We start from the raw sequence: 25194 nt of genomic DNA on the forward strand, positions 1-25194 counted from the left end.
AGACGGAAGGCTCACTAATCCACAACGCCCGTCCATGACGGCACACTGCCACGACATGAGCTAGAGATGCCAGCTATAAACCCACCGTCTCCAGCACTTCATTATGACATGAGATTAAGCCCTCCCATCAACGTCAAGGTGCAAAAACTAGCCATGAGGAGGGAGTACCAAAATGCGATTCTAAATTCGATTCAATTATTACAGACGACGATCTTCAGCTCTTGATCCGTCTAAAAAATGTCCGTAGGCGGCAATATCAAAGAACATGCGATCCTGCCATGAAAGATATCTGGCGAATTTTGAAAAAAAAATTTAAAGCGATTCTCTGCCCTGAAGAACAAAACTTTTGAAAATAATGTTTCGAAATTAAACGCGAGTTCCAAACCCTTTTGAAAAATCACAAAAAATTCGAAAAATAATTACGTTTTGATTTTTCTAAAATATTGGAAAAAGATATCAAAAATCATTTTTTTCTTATTTATCAAAGAAAATTCACAAGCAAAAACATTTTTTATAAGTCATGGTGGCATAAAGTTGGACCCAAAAAAGCACGAAACATTGACTTTTCGGTTTTGCTAAGGGTCCAATTTTTTTCATGATGATATAAAAAAAATTAAACGTATCTAAGGAAAAAACGGATTTTCTTGGATTTTTGATAATTTTTCCCAATATTAAAAAAAAATAAAAACGTTCCGAAAACAAAATTGATATTCTCAGGGCGGTAAACTTCCCCTTAAAGAAGGTGGTAAAATTTTGATCACAAATTCGGAAAAAGCTCAGAAACTTGCTAAGCAATTCGAAAGTTCCCTTATTTAATTACAGTTTGGGTCTTACTAGTCCTATTGAGAATCAGGTTGCTCGGGATTATCTGAATATTTTCTCTCGGGAAAATATTTTTGATGATCCCTGATTTGGACGAAGTAAGATCTTTAACTAAAAAGTTTCAAAATATGTTGAATTTTCTATATCCTCATCAAAAAAAAAACTCCCAGAGAGTACATTATCTTTCTTGATAAAATTATTTACAGGTGTTTTCAGTTTTAATACTTTCCTGATATATGAAAAAAAAATGCAAAAATGATCCAATGAAGCTTTTAGCTACCGTCCAATAAGTTTGCTTTCTTCAATAAGTAAACTTTTTGAAAAGATAATTTTGAATAGAATGATGCTTCACATAACTACGAACTCATTTTTTGCAGATGAGCAGTTTGGATTTCGCCATGGGCATTCAACTACTCATCAACTCTTAAGAGTTACCAATTTAATTCATTCAAACAAATCTGAAGGCCATTCAACTGGAGTTGCTCTTCTAGACATAGAAAAAGCATTCGACAGTGTTTGGCATGAAGGTTTGATTGCTAAATTGAAAAAGTTTGAATTTCCACTTTACAAACTATGAAATTAGTTCAAAATTATTTAACTGGCAGAACTCTGCAGGTAAATTATCAAAATTCCAAATCTAATCGACTTCCTGTTAGAGCAGAAGTTCCTCAGGGTAGCATTCTTGGGCCTATATTTTATAACATTTTCACTTCGGACCTCCCTGATTTGCCTCAGGGTTGCCACAAATCTTTGTACGTCGATGACACAGGCATTTCCGCTAAAGGAAGAAGTTTTCGTGTTATTTGCGGCATACTGCAGAAAAGTTTAGATATTTTCTCTTCTTATTTACAAAAATGGAAGATTTCTCCCAACGCTTCCAAAACTCAACTTATAATATTCCCACATAAGCCTAGAGCTTCCCTTTTCAAACCTAATAATAGTCACATAGTCACTATGAACGGAGTTCCAATTTCTTGGTCAAGTCAAATGAAATATCTTGGATTAGTACTTGACCCAAAATTAACCGTTAAAGATCACATTTAGGGCATGTGATCTGTATCTGTATCTGTGTCAAAATTTAACAAATATATAAAATGTTTGTATCCTCTTATAAACAGGAAATCCAAACTTTGCCTGACGAATAAACTTCTAATATTTAAACAAGTTTTTAGACCGACCATGCTTTACGCTGGGCCAATATGGTCTAGTTTTTGCACTACAAAAAAAGCACTTCAAAGAATTCAGAACAAACTTCTGAAGATCATTTTGAAGTTGCCTCCCTGGTACAACACTACCGAGGTACATAGAATTTACAATGTTGAGACTTTAGAAAAAATGTCCAACAACATAATTAATAATTTCAGGCAAGAATCGTTAATTCCCTTTATATTTAGATAAGATTTAGTTTTAGTTTTAGTTTTAAGATGTCAATTGTTATACTTACATGCAGGTATAGAAAACCTGTTTAAACTACTGAATTGCCCAGGCAGGAACAATGTAAAAACACTTAGATTTATATCATAACAATTGGCCTGTTAAGTTGTAGTAGCTGGAGAACCTAGGTCAAAATGAAATATAATTTAATTTAAATTTGGAACAAATAAATAATAAGTTCGAATTTTGACCACTGAACGCTGTTTGATTATTTAAGATTTGCAACTCATTTATTAACCGGATTGCATTCCATTTGCAGATTCATTAACCGGAACCCATGAACCTTCCGCTCACGGTCCGGTACCAAGCAGCTAAGCTCAGCATTCAGCAAAACCTTCTCTTACCCAAGCGGTCCATAGGACTTATGAGTTATACATTAGCCGTGCAAAAGTCATGTAAAGCTAAAAGGTGGTATAGCAGACTCGTTGGTACCGTGAATATACTTGCCCTCAACCTCGTTGAACGATAAAAAGTGGTTTGTACCCATCACTTTATAAAACATTTTAGTCATAAAAAGGCAGATCGCATTGCTTACAAAGCCTCATGAATTTTGCAATTCCGTTCACCTTTCTCATGTTGAAATTTATGAATCCCGGTAAAAGTCGCTCCATCGTTAGAGAACCAGATTGCGCTTTCTATCACCCCCTTAAAGATCACCGATACGAGCACATACGCCTTAGGCTTGTCCTCGTTCGTTGTTGCATCGTAACCGATCGTAATAGCAGACGATTCGGCCCGATCAGCCGCGCACCTAAACTTCTTCTTGTTCTCCGCACCGCGCTTCATCCAAGATCGAACGGTGGCGATCCGCATGTTGGATAACACCCCGCACGGAATGCTTTCTTATGATGCGGACGGCGAAATTATGCCAATCTGGAACCACTTTCTGCGCCCCCTTCTCCATCCCCGTTGCACACCCACCAAGTACGTACCTATATCTTCATCTTCACCTCATCCGACGCAGGCTTTCGATTTCGATTGGAAGCGATTTGGCCGGTTAATAAATTGAATTAAAATGAACACGTTTTGACGGCTGTTATTGAAAGACTTCGGAGGAAAATTGTGGGTGCGCTCGGTCGGCTCACGCTTACCCCCAGTAGCTTAGATTGGGTTGGAAGGAATTATCCACCGTTTTATTGCTCGAGCGAATCACTTGTAGTTGGGTGTTTCGCAGACTACTGCGTTTCAATTTAGTCTATCGACCTCGGCCCGCAATCAATCTAATTCGAATCGCAACACTTTGGATCAAAGCACGCTGTAATTTATGATAACAGAAAAGTGAAAATTGTGTGATTGTTGGGTATCATATCAGGTGATAGTATTAAACATAAAGTGATTCATATTGGCTTCACAATGCAGCCCCTGTTATTAAATACGAGTCAAACAGAGCGTAAATAATAAACTAGACAAATAAATGTAATAATAAGAGATACCTACTTGACATTGGAGCGATGAAACCATAAGAGCAATTTCCCCCCTTTAAAACAGGAAACATCAAGTGGTTGCTGGTATCTGGTTTATCAGAGCACACTTAGCTCAGATTGGGATCATCAACGTTAAACGTCACTCCGAACGTCGTACTCCGATAGCTCCGACGAGTGAGCATCTCTAGCGAGAAAACCCGCAACACAAATCAAGTATCTACCATTTCAAAAAGCACGCATCTTGAGTCATCTCTCGCACCGACAAGAAACGGAAGCGCTCAAGTAATCCGACGTAAACCATCAGGAAACAAGGGAGAAACAAACCGACAACAGATGAATAAACAAGGCACACCTACTTGAGAGATGAAGAAGGTATATCGCATGTGGACGATTAACCGGCTCAAGTCCATAATTGGATAATTACTAGGCACAGCTAGTTTCGTTCAAGTGACACGCGAACGAACTATCGCTGCGTGAAAGCGTGATCCAGATCATGCGAATTGAATCTATGACAAGCGGATCAAACTAATTTGATCCAAAAAAAAAAATTCGGAACCTCTCATTTATACCATTTGATATCGAATGCTGCAATGCGGGTAAAAAGTGAAATAAAGCAAAAGTTTTATCTGCTTCCTCACACACACACACACACATTCACCTTTGAATGACAATAGCACGGTACCAGTGAGTACCACGATTCACACTATTGTTCAATGCAGCAGGTGGAAAATTTCCAATTTTCACTTCTGGATTTATTGTTTTCCTCGGTAGCACTCACTGCACAGTTGTTTTGTTATGGTGATTCGACTTTCGATTTTCATTTTCGTGTGTTCGAAACAGTGGGTGTGCGACTTTTCTGTTCAACGGGTTGTTACTGCCAACAGATAGATACAATTGCATTTGTTCATTTTTAAACGTATTTACAGAGCATAATGGAAAACATATTTGAGAAATGGTGGCATGTTTTCAGCTACGGAATGGCAAAGTTATGTTTTGTATAATTTAAAAGTGCAAATGCTCCATAAACTTAAAAAATGCTCAATTACATATGTAGGGGATATGCGGGTATAATGAACAATGCATGTAAAATGAACACTTGACGTTTATAAGGGCTTATTCATCACAATATCAACCTATTCAGCACACAGGCAATTCAATCGATGCCTTTTCTACCCCTTGAATTGTTTACATTTACAGAATTCTGGCGATTTCACCGTTTAAAAACACACTTAGAAATACCTAACCTTACACGTGACGGAATCCATCTTTGACATAAAGGATGATACGTAAACAAACGTGTCATGTTAAATTAAGTGCTCCGAGACTGAAAAGTTCGAAATTACGTTTGATTGAGCTGAATTTCGCGTCTAATATGGCTCAATTTTATGTCAAAATTGACGCTCGTATATGTCAGTCTCAGTGGACCTAAATTTACATTAATTTTTCTAAGTGTGAAGTTAGGTTTTCATTTTACCCGCATTTCCCCCCTATTGCATGCCTTACTTAGAGAATCGTAGCAATGGACAAGGTTGTATAGGAAGCTTCTAAAAACAAATGCTCAAGCACCTTCTGTCGCTACGCTCCTCTACTTGAAAACCTGAACTTCTCCACCTATGGTGATATCTGACCATTCGTACATATTTTATTTTTGGAAAAATTGCTAAACTCTAATTTCAAATTCCGTTTCGTATGTAGCTTGTTGAAACAATTATGTGAATAGTAATAAAAGTAACAAACTTGTCTTGAATACAAATCATAGTAACAGTGAGTTTACCCGGTCGACAGTATATTAGCATAGAGGTGCATCGGCGTATCAATAGCCGTAAAAATATCGCTAGCCTATCGGTACCAAGTAAATCGATTAAAGTACCCAATTCTAGTCAAAATACAAGTACCGTAAAACGGGGTATCTTTAATAATGCGGGTAACTTGGATAGCATAATATAAAGATTAAATTTACTCGCTGCGCTTTTTCCAAATAAAAAACATTGGTTCCATTTTGTAGCTTTGGGTATTTCCGTTGATATCGTATATAGTTTTTATATAATATGTGTTACATATTTTACAAACATATTAATAAAAAAAAATTAGTATTTTTAGCCTGTTTGAAAAACCACTCAAACCATCACTTATGAAATGTATTTCTCATAGATCCATCACAAATTCAATGTTGTATTCTTATTGCTTATGATGATTTCTGATTATATACTCATTCAAAGTTTCATATTTAAAGAACTAAATTGTTTGAGTTTCATTCATTTTCTTCTACATTTGTCGATCATTATCAAAGTAACCTTAAATCAAAATACTGAAAAAAAAAGAAAAACTAAAAAAATAGTGCAAATGTTTAAATTTCCGTTAAACATATTACTGAGGAATGAACTATTGGATCCTCAGTACTTGTTTTAAAAATATAAAATTTGAAAAACATTCATTGTTGTTTATTTAGAATAAACTTTTTAAAACTATCAATCTTACCCCGTTTTATGGTACCATAGAGGTAACTCTAAGACCAGAAGGTCCCGAAGAAACGTGCTCAACTTTTTGGCTCAGCTCTGGTATTCTCTTAGGTCCCAAGCTAATCGATGCACCCCTCGAAACATAGGAAAATCCACGGACCCCTCATTTTACCTGTTAAACTGTCATAGCGAATCAAAACAAACATAGTGTAGTACTATAATGTCGACTAGAATGGGGAACGTTAATCGATTTGCATGGGACCAATAGGCTAGTCAAGTAGTGAGCCAATTTAGTTTCCACCGCTTGGTCATAGGGCCAGGCCTCCAGTGAAACTTCACTGTCCGTGCTGCAGAGGGGTAGAGGTAAAGATTTGGCACCACAGAATAACAATCACAGGGATCAAGTGAATCCTGCTTAAGATGCCGGATAGGGAGGAATAGTGTTTCAAGCACAAACGGAGTGACAGACGGAGGGGCTCGAAAACTTTGGTGTCGAACCTGCTATTGCAATTTTTCAGTGTACCACATGGCAACACTACTACCAACAATCAATACGAAACTAATGATTTTAAATTGGCTCAGTACCTGACTACAGTGTTACCTGACTTATAACGAATATACGCTGTATACGAGTACCCCGAATACAACGTATGACTCGTCTAATTTTGCATAGCATTTGCAATGTAAAAAGCATGAGCTTGAAAAAGCATGATTGACCGCCCACGGTTGCTGCTCTGTTATTACCAGATCAGCTGCAATTACACAGAGAACCAACAGATGATGTTTGGGACTAACATTCATCCTCAATGTGTAAGAACTGGAGATCTAATATTTAGCAATACCAGCGCCGGCCGTGTCCGAATGCAGGTCAACTAGGGAATGGGAAGGAATGTGTTAACGTGGTACTCGCTGTGAAGGAAACCGAGAAATCCTCTGCGCTTCCACGAGAAATCACTGGGATGTTGGATGTGGGGAAAGGTTGCACGCACACGCAGGGATCGTTTTTTGGTAGAGCGATTATAATACACAAACACACACACACACACGCGCGCGCGCACTCATCCAATTTCTATTTTTAGATCAGGACCCACACTGGTAAGTGATGCGATCGGTGTTAAAGAAGAATTTGTTTTCATTAAAATCTAGTGGGTATAGAATAAGGCAAAGTGAAAAATTGCAAGGAAGGGGACGGGCCTGGGATTGAACTCCCGAACTTCTGCTCAGTAAGCAGAAACGGTAACCACTGAGCTACCGAGCCTCACCCATAGCATTTGCAATGTAAAATTAGACGAACTATACGTTGTATTCGGGGTACTCGTATACAACGTATATTCGTTATAAGTCAGGTAACACAGTAGCCTATTAGGCCCAAGCAAATCGATAAACGAACCCCATTCAAGTCAAAATTCTAGTACTACACAATGTTTGTTTTGATTCGTTATGAAAATTTTACAGATAAAATGAGGGAATAGTGGATTCCCTATGTTTCGAGGGGTGATTCGATTAGCTTGGGACCGAAGGTAGTACCAACAATCAATACGAAACTAACGATTTTAAATTGGCTCACCATTTTAGTAGCCTATTGGTCCCAAGCAAACGATTAACGTACCCTATTCTAGTTGAAATTCTATTACTACACTATGTTTGTTTTGATTCGCTATGAAAGTTTGACAGATAACATCAGGGGTGTGTGGATTCATGCAGAACATGCAGGGGTGAGTGAAATAGCTTGGGACTGCTTGGGACCGTTGTTCTGGTACTGAGTGAGCCAAAAATAATAATGATTTTCTTCGAGACCCAGTGGTCTTAGAGTTACCTCTATGGTAGTACCAACAATCAATACGAAACTAACGATTTTAAATTGGCTCACTACTTGACTAGCCTATTGGTCCCAAGCAAATCGACTAACGTACCCCATTCTAGTATAAATTCCAGTACTACACTATGTTTGGTTTGATTCGCTATGAAAGTTTGACAGATAAAATGAGGGGTTAGTGGATTTTCCCGAGGGGCGATTCACTTATGTATTTTCGATTCAGGCCAACGTATTGATGAACGTATTGAAGTATTTTTTATCGAATAATCGTGTATTTTGTGTAATAAAGGGTGATACGGTCAAAATTTGGTCAATATCAACTTGACGTATTTCTTTCAATTTTGCATTTAAAAAACCTGAACACCCCTCATTTTGAAGGTGTGTGTGTGTAGAATGTTGCTCCTATTTTGATTTTGGAATTCACTCTTCAGTTGTCAAAATGCCGTCCAAGCAAGAAGAGCAGCGTATCAAAATTTTGCTCGCGCATCGCGAAAATCCGACCTACTCGCACGCAAAGTTGGCAAAATCGCTAAAAGTTGCCAAATCAACCGTTACAAATGTAATTAAAGTGTTTGGGGAACGTTTGTCGACAGCCAGGAAGTCTGGATCGGGGGGAAATCGAAAACCGGAAGCCGCTGAGACGACAAAGACAGTTGCCGGTAGTTTCAAGCGAAACCCTAACCTCTCTCTCCGAGATGCCGCAAATAAGCTGGGTGTATCGTCTACAACCGTGCATCGAGCCAAAAAACGAGCCGGACTATCGACTTACAAGAAGGTAGTGACTCCAAATCGCGATGATAAACAAAATACGACGGCCAAAGCGCGATTCCGGAGGCTGTACACGACGATGCTGACGAAGTTTGACTGCGTGGTAATGGACGACGAAACCTACGTCAAAGCCGACTACAAGCAGCTTCCGGGACAGGAGTTTTATACGGCAAAAGGAAGGGGAAAGGTAGCAGATGTTTTCAAGCACATGAAACTGTCAAAGTTCGCAAAGAAATATCTGGTTTGGCAAGCCATCTGTACCTGTGGCTTGAAAAGCAGCATTTTCATAGCTTCCGGGACTGTCAACCAAGAAATTTACGTGAAAGAGTGTTTGAATAAACGTCTGCTGCCTTTCCTGAAGAAACACGGTTGTTCCGTACTGTTTTGGCCGGATTTGGCATCTTGCCATTACGGTAAAAAGGCCATGGAGTGGTACGCCGCCAACAACGTGCAGGTGGTTCCCAAGGACAAGAACCCTCCCAACACGCCAGAGCTCCGCCCAATTGAGAAATACTGGGCTATTGTCAAGCGGAACCTAAAGAAGACCAAAAAACTGCTAAGGGCGAGCAGCAGTTCAAGGCAAACTGGCTTTCTGCGGCGAAGAAGGTGGACAAGGTGGCTGTACAAAATCTGATGGCAGGGGTCAAGCGTAAGGCCCGGCAATTTGGATTTGGAAAAGCGGAAGCCTAACTGAATATTTTTCCTGAATTTTATACTAATTGAACTTGAAAAAGAAATTTAATTTGATTTTTTAAATAAACGATTTCACCGATTTACACGCGTTTTCCCTTGACCAAATTTTGACCGTATCACCCTTTAACTCACCGATTACCTGTCGATCTGCCAAATTTGTAAAGACGTCTGCATTGAATTGTCTCACATAATAATATTCCGCCCACTATATCACAAGAAATTGCGAGTAGCTGAGTGGAATGGAGATAAGTTAAGCATTGGGTACAGGACCAAGTCTTCCCTGGGTGGTGCCAAAAGATGAGCGCAATAGAATCATCAAGTTGCCATAAGGCACGGAATGAGACTATTGCATGGCTGGGTAGTCAAACTCTTCAATTCGTTAGTCATTTCAGGTGGATTAGAACAAGTTTAGGTTTAGGGTGGGCGTTGGCCAGATTTGGATTTTTCAGATGTAATCCTGGATAGGACCCTGTCATTGAACGTCGCGTGAAAGTGGAACTTAATGAAGGCCTAAGTACTTTTTCGTAGTTTTTAGTTTTCGGATTTGAAAGATCGTCGGTTACAGTGGCCTGCTTACTGAGCAGAAAAACGCGGTCCCAGGTCCTTACATATCAAAGAGATTTATCGTATCGCGTATCGTGTATTTTGCGAAACTCGTTGTTGTCGTTGGTTCCGGGTTTGAATGGATACACAAATTTGAGCAACGGTATTATGTGATATGAGGGGCTCGGTGGCCTTAGAGCAACCGTTTTTGCTTACTGAGCAGAACATCATGAGTCTAATCTCAGGCCCATCCACATTCAAGATTCGTCAATCGTTTTATTTGTTAATATGACTACATGGTAATAACAGGAACTCGATGATTAAAAAGGTGCTCGTCTGCCTAGTGGCAAACGTTTTTGCTTACTGAGCAGAAGACCGTGGGTTTATTCCCAAGCTCCTACGCGTTATATGATCGTTAGGACATCAATTCAGCTTATCGTTTACCAAAACGAACCCTGCTGCAAACCCAACCCTCTTATCCAACATCCCAGTGATTCCTCGTGGAAGTGCAGAGGTGTTCTCGGCTTCCATCAAAGCGAGTGTCATGTCAACACAATCCTTCCCATTCCATTCTTGACCTGTGTTCGGGCGTGGCCGGCGCTGGTATTGCCTAATTTAAGATCACCAGTTTTTACACATTGAGGATGATTGCTAGTCCCAAGCATCGTCTATTGGTTCTCTGTGTAATTACAGCTGATCTGGCAGTAACAGAGTAGCAACCGTGGGCGGTCAATCAAGCTCAAGCTCAAGCTCAAGCTAAAACGCTCATCAATCAATTTAGATGATTTGATGTGATTTAGTTTGCGTCAGATTCTGACCCCTTCCACACTGACATATGTTGCAGTAGACGAGGTGTATTCTAAGGAAATGCGCACCTAGCTACTCGCTGGACATAAGTATACTCATCACGTGCATGAAGTCCCGACTTTTAAGCCTAAGCCTTTAAACCACGCTTTCAAAAAAAACATTATAAAATTAAACATAAAAATAAAGTTTTTTTCTGGGAAAAATATACACGGTATTTTTTAGTAATTTTGAGTACAAATAAAATGTGTTAAAAACTTAAATATCTCAATACGTATATCTTCATTTTTTTTTAAAAGCTCATAAAAATGATTTTTTTTTATATGGATACTTGAAAATTGATAAAACCGTAACCGAAACATTTGTTTGTAAGTTTCATAAACCTGCACAACTGATACAATTCGAAACACATACTGATTCAGTATACATTTTAGCTAAAACCATAAGATAATCTAGCATTTCCCGCATGAGCGTAGAGTTAACTTCTTGCGTAAGTTTATGCAAAGTCAGCAGTGTTGATAAACGTTATTGCTCGATTGTTGCCATGCATTAATTCTGCTCTAGTTGTAAAATGATGAAACACTACAATAAGTAACATCGTAGACAACTAACGCCACTTGACCTCTCTTAAATTCTCATCATAATAAATAGTATCTAATTGTCGCTTCAGTTCATTAGCGGCTGTGTAAACAAAAACAGTCATCACAATTTACATACCATGCTTTGAAATCCAAGACCTGCCTGGCAAGATGTGGCTGACCGACTGAGAAGCGATCCAATATCAAATGCCCTGAAGGGTCGTTGTATTTCTTAGCCACCTCGCCATCATCGCACCAAACATTCAGTGGTCAACCTGACAGCAAGCAAAAGACCCACAGGCATGAATAATTGCATTGCATTGGGCATTGTCGCCGCCGGGCAGGGTTCGTCGCTTCACGTCAAGTGGACACAAAGTCACGTAATTGAAGCATATCGAGAAGGAGATAAATATTTGTAGATTCCTCCGTCTCCTCCGCCCCCCGGGTCGTTTGGGGAACCATCAACAAAGTGATGCATATAATCGAGCTTTCTTTGTGTCTAGAAAAGTATAGATTGCATCACCGAGTCACACGGTGGGGTTATTATGAAAGCGAAAGATCTAGTTCAAATATGTGCGATAAAAGAAATTGAGCGGATTTCAGTTTTCAATTAGAAACAAACATGTAAACAGCCAAGCGGTTTCAATGAAAGCCGATGAAATGATGACCAATTTGTTAAGTACTATGTTTCAAATCATGTTATGACTAATTAGCGCCAGTGAAATTATTAATTACCTCTACCCCATCATTGTCATGACGATACATGTTTTAACTCGATTGGAAAGTATAATTACTTTTCGTTTTTTCGGTCTGACGAACATGCATACTATAATAACTTATTTAGTGGCAGAAGTAAGAAGCCTTTTTATCTCCAGGGTTTTCCTATTGTTGAATTAACATTGAAGATAACACGAAGTGCGGTAACGTTAGCATCCTTATTATCGTCTGAAGATAGTTTCAGCTTTTGTTTTCAAAATAGCAGCCCTCTTTCATATAAATTTTATGAGTTGGTGTAGAACCGAATCAACGGAAGACGCAACTTGTGTCACTTAAGGTTATAGTGACCTAATTGTAATTGTAATTGTAATTGTTTAGTGTATAGGCTGTGCCAACCACTAAGTTGATTTATCTAGGGTCTAACCCCCTAGTCGTATAGACCTACTGTCCTTCCCGTTGCACTCGTCAGCTCGTGCGATACTCTAGACACATATGGGTGGTCGTATCCGGGTCGGACCCGGATACGACCACCCATGTGTGTCTAGAGCAGGGTTCTGCATTTTCGAAACAGAGTAAAGAAAATGAACTCTCCACAGAATCGCTTAATTTCGAGCAATATCATGGTGCGTCATCGTGTTACTTGTTATCGAGTCACGATGAACATTCCTCTTTTCAAACATGACTGGACTATCGCTTGTTTCGTTCGTCAAGTGCTTCAGTTCATTTCATTTGAAGCAAAGGTTGGTTTCAATTGACGAAATGAATGACTCGAAAACTTCCTTCGTTTTTTTTTCCACTTTCACTTCAATTCGGGGCTCATTCGACTTGTCACGACCTGACGACGTTGGCATCAACATATAGTATCCGGATAGTATCCGAACAATATCGGTTGCCGATAGGGATGGCATCCGGATTATATGTAGTAATAATAAATTATTTTATATTAAACGTAAATTTAATTAACGAGGCCATTCTGTAGTCCAAGATGGCGGCCATCGGGGTCAGGGAAAGCCTCAAATACCCTACAATATGGGTATTTTCGGAACGGGGACGACGCGAAGGTGCCGAAAATCGATAGTCGACGCCATTTTAGAATCCAAAATGGCGGCCATCGGGTTTCAGAAAGTGTTAAATACCCTATAATAGGGTAATTTCGGAACGGGAATGGCGCGTAGATGCTAAAAATCGATACCCGACGGCATTTTGGAAGTGGCCATTGGTTTTATGAAGTGTAAAATACCCTAGATAATATATATGGGTATTTTCGGAACGGGAACAACGCGTAGATGCCAAAAATCGATATCCGACGCTATGTTGGAATCCAATATGGCGGCCATCAGGATTCAGAAAGTGTCAAATACCCTATAATATGGGTATTTTCGAAACAGGGACAACGCTTAGATGCCAAAAACCGATATCCGATGCCATTTTGGAATCCAATATGGCGGCCATCGGGTTTCACAAAAAGTGTCAAATACCCTAGGATCTGGGTATTTTCGGAACGGGGACGACGCGTAGATGCTGAAAATCAATATTCGATGCCATTTGTAGGCTATTTGACACTTCTTCTGAAATCTGAAGCCACCATCTTGAATTTCAAGATGACGTCGGACATCGATTTCTGGCTTCTAGATGTCACCCCGATTCCTAAAAAACCCACATTGATCGGTATTTGGCAGTATTTTCGAGAGAATTTCACAGTTTGTCTGAACAAAAGCCGCCATTTTGGATTTAAAGACGGCGTGACATCAATTTTCGGTATCTATGTCTCATCCCTATTCTGAAACTAACCATATTTTAGGGTATTGGACACTTTTCCGCAAATCAGAAGCCGCCGTCTTGGATTACAAAATGGCGTCGGATATTGATTTCCAATCTCCAGACGTCACCCCGATTTCAAAAATACCCGTTTTTATGGGACGGCATCAGCATTTCCCATTTTTGTCTGAAATAGGAAGCCGCCATATTGGATTACTACTAGACGTTACTCTGATTCTAAAAAAAACGTTTGTTTGGGTATTTGATAGAATTTACAACTTTTTCTTAAACCGTAAGCCGCCATCATGGATTTCAACATGGCGTCGGATATTGATTTCCAATCTCCAGACGTCACCCCGGTATTTTTGCCCTTATTGATGGGACGGCATCAACATTTCCCATTTTTTCTGAAATAGGAAGCCGTCATATTGGATTTCAAAATGGCGTCGGATATCGATTTCCGGCCTCTAGACGCCAACCGAATTCCAATACAACAATATTGACAATATTTCCCACTTGTTCTGAAATCAAAAGCCGCCATCTTGGATTTCGAAATCGCGTCGCATATCATTTTTCGATCTGTAGACTTCATACCGACTACAAAAATACCAATATTGGTGTGTATTTGACTGTATTTCCACTTATTCAGAAATCGGAAGCCACACACCTAGATTTTTTTTTGCCGAGATGGGCATCACCGAGCAGCTCGGCATTTTATTTTGCTGGATCTCAGTGAAAAATTCGCCGAGATTCAGGTAACGAATGGAAATTTTGCCGAGAACTCAGCTAACAAACATAAATTTTGCTGAATCTCGGCAAGTTTTTCCAAGATCCAGCAAAATAAAATGCCGAACTGCTCGGTGATGCCCAAAAAAAATCTAAGTGTGAACCATCTTCGATTCCAAAATGGCGTCGGATATCGATTTTCATCCTTTAGACATCATCCTGATTCGAAAAATATCTTTATTGATAAGTATTTGACAGCATTTCCCACTTTTTCTTGAACTGGAAGCCGCCATCTTGGATTTCAAAATGGCGTTGCATACCAATTTTTATTCTCTAGATGTCACCCCGATTAAAAAAAATACTCATATTCATGGGTAAATAAACCACCCGACAATGATAAATTTGACATCCGCGTGCACAGATCTATGCACATGCGCTTAAATGAATCGAGTGAACAATCAACAAAAGTCATAAAAACATCGAACAGCTTCGCTTCAATGGAAAAGTAAGTTCATTTGACAATAAAAGAAGAAATGAACACGAGTCAAGCCAAAACAAACAGCATGAAAACTGATCGAAAGTGGTTCTGTTGATGTTGACGGGGTTCTGCTCGAAGAGAGACAGAATGACTTTCACTTGACGATTTTCGATTGAAAGTGACTTTGTGGGGCTCTGTTCATGTCCCTCCAGGTTCTGGTACATTAACTTATCTCTATGGATGGTAATTATACTTTACAACTCACCTTTTGATTTTAATATCGATAATGCTGAAACTATACACAGCAAAAAATTAATTTTGATATCACATCAAAGTGGATCCACTTCAATCGTGTCAAAAATATGGTGTAATATTACTTACCAAAAAGGACAAAATTATCATTAATACAGTGCATGAACTGACAGTATGCTGCTTTTACTGCATTTGTTTATTTTGGTGGCCATAAAAATAACATAAGATTTTCGACATGATTGAAGTGCATCCTCTTGGATGTAATATTAAAATTTATTTTTTGCTGTGTATGAAGGTTAGTGATCATTATTAGGTGTGTGCTGCGATGGAGTAGTAATTGAAGGAAATGAGGTTCTGATGTAGCTTATTGGCTAAAATAGGTAAATCATGCAAGCACACACCTTTTACAATTCTTATCCTACATCTAGAGATGAGCGATCCGCTCCCGAGCTGTTCTATAGACCCGATTCTCTAAAGTGAGCTGATGAAACGCGGTTCATTTTTTAGGAACCGCAGCTCATCAGACGCGCGCGTTATACAACATGTGCCTACTGATCGACAGCACCAACGGTAAAAGCAAACTTCCAAGCGGCTGTTTGGGAGAGAGCGAAATATGTACATGTGCTCTTATTGCTGATGTTATTCCTCCAGCATATGTGCTCTCACCTCTCCTCCCATCATTCTCTGGGGGAGCGGAAGATCCGCACAAAAGCAAATAACCGAAAAGTGAAATGCAGCTCTCCAGCTTATCAGCTCAGCTCCGGATCCGAATCATCGACTCGAATGATTCACTGGGAGCTGTTTAGGATGACAACTCTCGGACCCGACCAGCTCTTCGGATCTTTTTTTCTCACTCCATTCTTTACGATTCTGCTCCGGATCCGTATCTGAGCTGATGCCGAGAATAGTGAGAGAAATTCTGCTGGAGAATTAACATCAGAAATAAAATTTGAATTTAGACTGGATTGCATAGCTTGAGAAAAGGCGTAACATCGTGTGCCACGTTGTCAATCATATCATCACGTGTGACATAGGTGTAGCTCTCTCGCATACATTTTTAACTGCTATGTTGTTGGCACATTTTGCGTGCATTTTGGTTTACGCGATGGTTGATCAGTTGTTGCGTTAGTAGCGTTTTCCATTGAAAAGTAAAGCCATGGATTTATTGGTTTAGACTACTTTTACGATTTTATGCAGTTTTAAGCACTAAAACCACTAATTAATTTTCCGATTTTGAAATTGTGTCATAATTTCTATAATTTCAATGTGAGCTGAAGAGCTGTTCAAAATAATCGACTCCCTTCAGTGAGCTGGATGGGTTTTATCCACTCAGGCAGATGAGCTGTTTTGCCCAACTCTACTACATACCACTTCCGCCCAGTATAAATTGGTTGTCTCCAACTGGCGTGATCCTTTCTGACTGCTTACTCTTTTCGATGCATGTCTTATTTAATTCTTCTTTGCTCATGCTTTCTCGCTATTATTCCTCCTATTGAACATCTGGCCGTGTTCCCATTTGTTCCAAGGCGTGTTCCCATTTGTTATATTGGTACATGAGAGGAAGAAAGAAATAGAACAAGTTAAGTGTGAGCCGCATACTTTGGTTAGTCGTTTGGGTCATGGTGTTGTGTTCCCTATTTTATTTGCCTCTATTTCGCCCTTAGATCGCAACGTTCGACTCGCCCCCTCCCCCAAACTATTGTGGATTATAAAGAGGAACCCGTATTTGGTAACCTCTCGCGAACTGCAATGCAAAAGATATTTTTTTTTCCTTGATTTGTTTTCCGTCGATCTTGTTTTCCGTGCTGAGCACCAATGCTACCGACGCCAGGAAGGCAGCTCCCACACCTGGACCCTACCTATCGACCCATCAACTCATGAACCGGGGACCAACGGCTTTACTTCCCATCCGAAGAAAGGCGTGATCAGAGATGTTATGCCTCAGAACATCCCGGCGGCGCTGACTGGGATTGAACCCAGGCCTGCGTGAGAGGAAATCACGCTTACCACTACACCACCGGCGCCGTTATGCAAAAGATATTAATAACAAACTAATCTAGAACTGAGCTTAAACATATAACATTTTCTAATACTGATCATGAATAATATAGTATGAATAATGAGAAATGTATGAAGAAAAGACGATCCCGAAAGAACGTTCCCTAGCAATAAAACTATTACTCTATGCTAATCTGAGCTATTTCTTAGCTTAAATAATCTAGGTCCTTTTTAGGATTATATATGAAAAATCCAAATTTGGCCCGAGATTTGGCCAATGTCCACCGAAAATAAATAAAACTACTTTATGACTTAAAGTGCGATGGATGAGTGTTAGTTTCGGGATCATTTTAGTGTGTACCATATGGTACATTATCTCACTAGGAACCTGTCATTTCTAGCCTATCTGAACTATTTAATAAATGGAAACCATAACATGAGTTACGCTTTCCCTAAGCGGGCCCTCAGCATCCTATCTCTGTCTTATCTCAAATACCAAATGCCAATGATTTGAATTTATCAATATATAAATTGGAAATGACGTCCAATCAAATAAACCCATAACCCACTCATTTGGCCAGGCTTCAGAATCGTCCAGTGGGCAGTGCGCTCTACACTCCAAGTTCCCTTTCTTTCAAATTCACCCCAAATTTGATATTTTACCCATTGAGTGTTGATTAATCACAATGAAACAATTGTGGTTACTAGAGTATTAAATAAGCTAGGTCCTATTTCGGATTATATCTGAAAAATCCAAATCTGGCCAACGCCCACTAAGGTGAAAGTGACCTAATGAGTAAATAAAAAGTTTCAAAAATGCTCTCCGAGACAGCAATTCAGTTTGCCAAAAGCTCTTGTCGATGTTTTTCTTTTATTATTCGACTAAAATTATCCCTGTGCCTGGCCTGAGTGCTTGTTATAATGAATTCAATGCTAAAAATTTGAATTTCAACATCATAACGATTTGAAAGAGAATTCTTTTCTTTTCCCTGCATTTTAATAGTCCTACAAACATTAAAACATGTCATCGATATTTTTCATACAAGAGGCTGGAACGAAAAGTGGACTATAGAAATAAAAACCGCTAAAATCGGTTCCCATTCTGTGCATATGAAAACGAGTAAAAGTTGTCCCACATTTGTTACAAAGACATTTTATATTTACCTCAATGCTCTGGGAAGGGTGGGGAGGGGGTTTCTGTTTCATTCTCCCCGTTTCTGACATTTTCTATTTTTTGTTTCATTACCAAATACCTACCTAAATAATTGAAAACTACTTATCGACAAGAAATTTGTATTGACATTTTTTTTCCATTTCATTTATCTCCTTCCACAGCACATGCCGGCAACTTGGTCAAGCGCAGTCTGAAAAACACAGTTCTTTGCTTAGAGGATGGACGATTTTACAGGTCAGCTATTGGTGTCACGTTTATCCAAGCTATTATGCTCTATCTGCCTCTTATAATACGAAGTGCACTGACGTACCTTGAACACTACTTGCCTATATGTTGTATTACTTATTCCTCTCCATTTCCTACTTTACTTCTGTTGTCACAATTTCTATCGTTAAGTAGTGCTTGAAAGACCGCATGCGGTCGGGCGTGCGTGGTACAAACGATACCGCTCTATCGAGCGCACACCGATTAAACCGCACTAATGAAGCCAATGATTGAATCAATCATCAAGCTTATTGACCCGATCACGTGCCGGGCGGCGCCATGCACCGGCACACGATATGAGAAAGGAAAATTACAATTTCTCTTCCCCTTCACCCACAGGAATCCAGAACGACCCGTACAGAAGATGTGGACCAACGCGGAGTGCGCCAAGTACTACCTCTGTCTCGATGGGGAAGTGTTCGAGTTCAAATGTTCCGTCGGGCTGATGTTCGATGTGACCCGGCAGATTTGCGACTTCAAGCAGAACGTGGACAACTGCGAAGTTACGGCGGGTCGGTCCAATCATCTAGTTATCATAACATAATCATCTAATTACGATCTATCTTTCTTCCACAGAGGCCCGCGTTCCGAAACCGCTGCTAGACGCCGCCCAGTGCGAGGAACGATCGCAGCTGGGCTGCGGCGATGGCACTTGTCTTCCGAACGAATACTTCTGCGACGGTTCCATCGATTGCCCGGATGGATCGGACGAGGGTTGGTGCGATGTCGAAAACGATCCGAACGCAGCCGATCCTTGTGACCTGTCGGTTTGCGAACTTCCGGATTGCTTCTGCTCCAAAGATGGAACGATCATCCCATCCCGTCTGGAACGAACCCAGACGCCTCAGATGATCGTGCTAACGTTCGACGATGCAATTAACTTTGAAAATTGGGAACTCTACACGCAGAAGATCTTCACGCCAAACCGGAAGAATCCCAACGGATGTCCATTGCGGGCGACGTTCTTCATCTCGCATCAGTACACCAACTACCAGCAGGTGCAAAAAATGTGGAACGATGGTCACGAAATCGCAATCCACTCGATCACCCACCGCGGTCCGGAGGAGTGGTGGTCCCGGAATGCAACCATCGAAGATTGGTTCGATGAAATGGTCGGACAAGCCAACATCATCAACCGGTTCTCGAACGTGCGGATGGAGGAGCTCCGGGGGATGCGAGTTCCGTTTCTACGGGTCGGTTGGAATCGCCAGTTCCTGATGATGAAGGAGTTTGGATTCGTGTACGATTCGTCGATGGTGGCACCCCACTCCAACCCGCCGCTGTGGCCGTACACGTTGGATTACAAGATGCCACATGCCTGCAACGGGAATAACCAGTACTGTCCCTCCCGGAGCTATCCCGGCATCTGGGAGATGGTGATGAATCAGCTGGAAGCCGGGGAGTTCACCTGCGGGATGGTCGATACCTGTCCGGCCAATATGAGCGGAGAAGACATGTACAAGATGTTTGTGCACAACTTCAAGCGGCATTATCACACGAACCGGGCGCCGTACGGGTTGTACTTCCACTCGACCTGGTTCCGGAAGCAGGAATATCTGGAAGCGTTTTTGGTAATTGGTTTTCAAAGTTCTTTTTCGGGTTCGTGGTGGCGGTGGTGAGCAGGCTCATGGTCCCAAAGCCGTATTTAGGAAGACATCAGAGTTTGCGCTTAAACTGTTAGTTATAGGTAAACTACGTCTTCGGGAAAGTTGTTATATATTGTTTGGCCAATCTTTCTATGGAAGAAGTGATATTAGGGTGGTCTTGGTGGTGATGATTACTTGTCACAAAATCTTAGACACCCCCCCCCCCCTCCCCCTACAGCGTGACATAATATATGCATCAACCCTTTCTTAACCGATTTCACTATTTAATATTGTCCTGTGTACGATTTGACTGATTTTTATTTTCCAGTGTTATTGGCAGAAAGATGTCGTAATGGCTTTGATCATGGCATGGTCAACAAAACAAAACGTAGCATGTATTATATAAGTATAAGCATGCCAAACAGCAGGTCTGAGAGCCTACTAAGAATGTTTTAGAGCTTCAGAGAGGTTTGGAGATCAACGGAGAAATTTGTTGAGCTTCAGGGTAGTTCGTAGATCTTGAGAACATAACTACAAAACTTCAGAAAATTTTAATGAAATTAAATGAAATTGTCTGAAATTCAGAAACATTCACAAGAGAGATCGTAGATCTTCAGAAAGAATTTTTTTTTCAAAACTTCAAGCAAGCTAAAATATGTTAAGATCAATTTGTAAAACTATAAGGGGAATTTGGCTAATATTCAGACATGTCAGACATGACATGGCAGAACTTCAGACATGTCCAAGAATCTACAGTGAAATGCAAAGAATTTCACAGAAGTTTGGAGATCTACTGAAAAATTATTGAACATCAGAAAAGTTCGTAGATCTTCAAAACAAAGCTACAGAGCTTTGAAAAAATTTACAAAACTTCTGAAAAAATAACAAGAATGGTCATAGATCATCAGAGAAATTTGAAGACCTTCAAGAAAGTGTGCAGATTTTCTAATATTAATTTTAATGGATCTTCATTTCACTGAAGAACTTCAGGGAGGTTCGGCGATTTTTTTTTAATTCAATATTTATACAATTTCAGGGAAATTTGTAGATCTTGAGGGGGGCGACCCCGGCGTAGTGGTTAGCATCCATACCTCTCACGCCAAAGTCACGAGTTCAAATCTCACCCCCGGACAAGTCACGAATGACCCAAGAGCGTTAAAGTGACTATAATTAAAAAAAAAAAGAAAAAAAAAGTAGATCTTGAGAGAAACATTTAAAACTTCAAGGCTCAACTATTTTCTATCTTGGAGAACTTTAGGTAATTTAGAAGATCTTCAGGGAAATTTTCAGATGTTCAGGGTAGCCCGAGATCCTACAGTGGCAAGTGAATTTCTGTGACCATATTGCACATCTCGAAACGAAAAACTTTTTCATACAAGTGTTCGTACAAAAAGTCTTTCGTTTCGAGATGCGCTATGTGGCCCCTGATTTAAAATTCCTGTTTTTTCGGTTTACCTGGTTTCTTCTATAAAAATTTCGTTAACTAAAATGCATATCATGTGTCAAACCAGATAATAAAAAAATATTTAAAATACATCAGTGCTCACCCGGTTCATGTCAACAAATTGAAATTAAATTTTGACAGATAAATATCCATTAGCCGAGTATTTGTAGTTCAAGATTTTTCACTTAGCTAACGTCTACTGTATTCAAGCAGCTTAAGGTTAATTTCTTGACCTTCGCAGCCTTAATCCTGGTTTAACTAAATGGGTACATTGGTCCTTAGCGATATTGGCATTTATATGTCACTTACACGCCGAACAAGAAGCCGTAGGTAGATTGTGAAACGGAAAACTTGCAATGTTTGAACTCGATCATTTTCAAATGTTACAGAAAATGAACAGTGAACTATTGGCTCCATAAAGCAAATTCAATTGAATATTCCAAATAGCTGTTAAAAAAGTTCTAAAATGTCATTGCCAAACATGTTTCAATATATTGCGTATTTAATGGTTAAGATGCTCGTCGACTAATGACCAAACAAACAATTCAAAGTCACAAATAAGCATACATATTGAATTAATCCTGTATAACAGTGTACAATGCTGAATAAAAGAGGATGTCGAATTATGTGCTGAAAAAAGCTCATTGAGATCGACAGATGCGCCTTTGATATAATTAATTTACTTATTAAAAGCTTTATAAACGTTGACTGTCTTCCTGATTCAGAACCAGAAGTTTGATCTAATAATAAAATGAATAAGTGTAATTTGCACATACAAATGCTCAAATGTCATTGCATTGCTTTACAATATTGCTGTACACTGGAGTCGCTTTTTACGCGGTTTTTTTTTACACGGTTTTTTTTTACGCGGTTTTTTTTTTACGCGGATTTCGGAATTTACGCGGTTTTTTTTACGCGGATTCGGAATTTACGCGGTATATCGCTTTTTACGCGTTTTTTTCTTACACGGTCTTTTTTTACTCGGTTTTTTTTTACGCGGATTTCGGTATTTACGCGGTTTTTTTTACGCGGATTCCGGAATTTACGCGGTTTTTTTTTACGCGATTTTTTTATACGCGGGACGTATCACCCGCGTAAAAAGCGACTCCAGTGTATAAAGGTGAATACAGCCAGCATAATAGCTCTTATCCCAAGTAGCATTTCTTGTTTTATTGCACTCTATTAGTGGTTATTGAGATCAATTTCATAAAACCGCCAATAAAATTAATAGCTCCAGCACAACCTTTTGATAACCGCTATAAGATCGTCATACAGCTTAGTGGACCACTCTTGATAAGGTTTATAAAGCATGTTTGAGAATCACAATAAAGCTGTCTTAAAACCTTTTGTCAGGAAGCCTCATACTCTACAAAAGGTTCTCATAGCCTCTATAAGAGTAATATTGTATCCAAGCAGTTTTATTACGCTTTGGTGAAAATCAGTTATAAAGCCAATTTAATTTTTATTGGCTTCAAAGCAACCGCCATAAATTAGCTTGTTGTTGTTTTGTTCTGCTGAAACTTTTTTTTCCAAATGGAAATCTTTAGCGGTAAAAATATGTTTGAGTGTTGGTGTCAAGATCACCATGCCATCAATTTTGTTTCATGGCGACATTAATGAAAATTTTAAAGAAAATATATGACTTTTTAGAAGTTCCAAAACATATGCGCTTGAAATGTTATCGTGTATATTGAGATAATATGAGCGTTAAATAAATGCGCCTCCAAAATAATTCAAGTTAACAAAAAAGATTGTTTCAGAAATCAAATGAATTTGATGGAATTACCTTAATTTTACAGAAAATTGATCTCAATACATAAATTCATACCAATGCACACTGGAAATCATTTCGGATCTCTTATTTAGCCATTATTTTATTGAAATTTCTTGGATTTTATTCCAAGGCTAATGGCATTTTCTTAATGACAATATGGCGACAGAGGACAGCAGGCAAGAAAAACACCAAGCGCAATTTCTTAAAATGTCTAATGCTTACATTGCACACTGGGTCAGGAATGCAACCTAGCGGATCAAAATTAATAACTCCGAAACGAAGCATTTCCGCGACTTGGTGTCTTCGGCAAAATTTCTCGTCATAATAAGGACCATCTATTGACATAAACAAATAGTTCAAAACTCTTCCGCAAAGATGGTGCCACAATCTAACTTCTTTCTCTGACGTTTTGGAGACTTGATGTTTTGGGTAAAGTTGTTTATCTTGACAAAATAAACACCTATTTCAAAGACGTTAAATTTCCACTGTCTACTGGTTCCAAGTTATATGGAGTTAAAGAAAAAAATGTCGAAAATATGGTTTTTTTCTGTTTCGGTTTTTTTTGCTTACAGCTTTATAATGTTTTATTATTCTCTTATGCAAATACATTAAATAAATAGCTTTTGTGAAGAAACATACTGAATAAAGCTTCAAATTTAAAAGATATTGTTGAAAAAACGAGAAAAAAAACACAATTTTTGAACATTAATATCTCCCAAAGCGCAAAAAATCGCAACTTTCTCTTTCGTTGATAACTTATTCACAGAACCGTTTCTTGATGTGTTTGTCATATTGGATGCTAGATAAAAGCTTCTTTTATCGATTTATGTGCTGAAAATACCTGGGAATGTCTTTACATGACCGTGGGGATGCAAAGAGAAAGTTGACGAAGCGAATCTGTCAATATTACTTAGAACCTAATGCAATATTCAGCTTGAATTCATTTTTTTTATTTGAGGGCAAATGTATATTCCTATTATACGGGTGCAACCGATGAATTTTACAAACATTTAGAAAAGTTTTGAATGGTACATTAACCTTTATGAAAAGTTATGCGTGATTTCAACCTTTTTGCCCTAGGACTGTCACCATTTCGACCAAGATTCGACCGTGTCACCCCATGTATATGCGAGCGAGACGTATACACGAAATGTTTTCATGCTCATGCTAACAATTTTGTTGATTTTCTTTGCGCTTCGCTTGGAAGTACCGGAAAGTTTTGATTCTTTTCTCTGTTGTAAAAATAAACCACCTATTTACATTTCTGACAAGTCGCAACTGAATGCTTATAATTGTTTTAAAATAACTGTTTCATGGCCAACTAGTTTTATTGCGCTTATTTATAAAGCAACGAAAGGATTAATTTGTTTGGTTTTATAAGGGCAATTTATATTACTTTTTGGTATACTTCAAAGCAATCATAAAACCTTTCATAAGTGAAAATAGCATAAGCATCAGTTGGTTTTTTAATTAGCTTTATAGGGGTTTTGTAGATAGCTATAAGAATGTTTCATGACTTGCATTGTATATGACCGTCATAAAGCTGTAGGTAATGGTTGCAGCTGCAATAAAACCTTTATAAATTTGGAATATAGCCAAGCAGCTCTAGATTTGTTACTTGGGATACCACTATGCGTCCATGTTTTAATTTCATGCTTTGTAAATGCTTTACAAACGGCGTA

General features: G+C 39.1%; 1 protein-coding gene across 1 annotated transcript in view; it reads left to right on the top strand.

Annotated features, from left to right (window-relative positions):
• ChLD3 (Chitin and LDLR binding deacetylase 3) overlaps window positions 1-25194 on the top strand; it is a 44222-nt gene that overhangs the window by 9559 nt on the left and 9469 nt on the right. Inside the window, exons 2-4 of the mRNA XM_065224087.1 lie at window positions 18606-18678; window positions 19048-19220; window positions 19285-20279. Of these exons, the coding sequence (XP_065080159.1) occupies window positions 18606-18678; window positions 19048-19220; window positions 19285-20279 (1241 nt within the window). The remainder of the gene's footprint in view (window positions 1-18605; window positions 18679-19047; window positions 19221-19284; window positions 20280-25194) is intronic.

Source organism: Ochlerotatus camptorhynchus, unplaced genomic scaffold, assembly GCF_037179485.1.
Source record: "Ochlerotatus camptorhynchus isolate MF236.1 unplaced genomic scaffold, CSIRO-AGI_Acam_v1.1 ptg000204l, whole genome shotgun sequence".
NCBI classification, from domain to species: Eukaryota; Metazoa; Arthropoda; class Insecta; order Diptera; family Culicidae; genus Ochlerotatus; species Ochlerotatus camptorhynchus.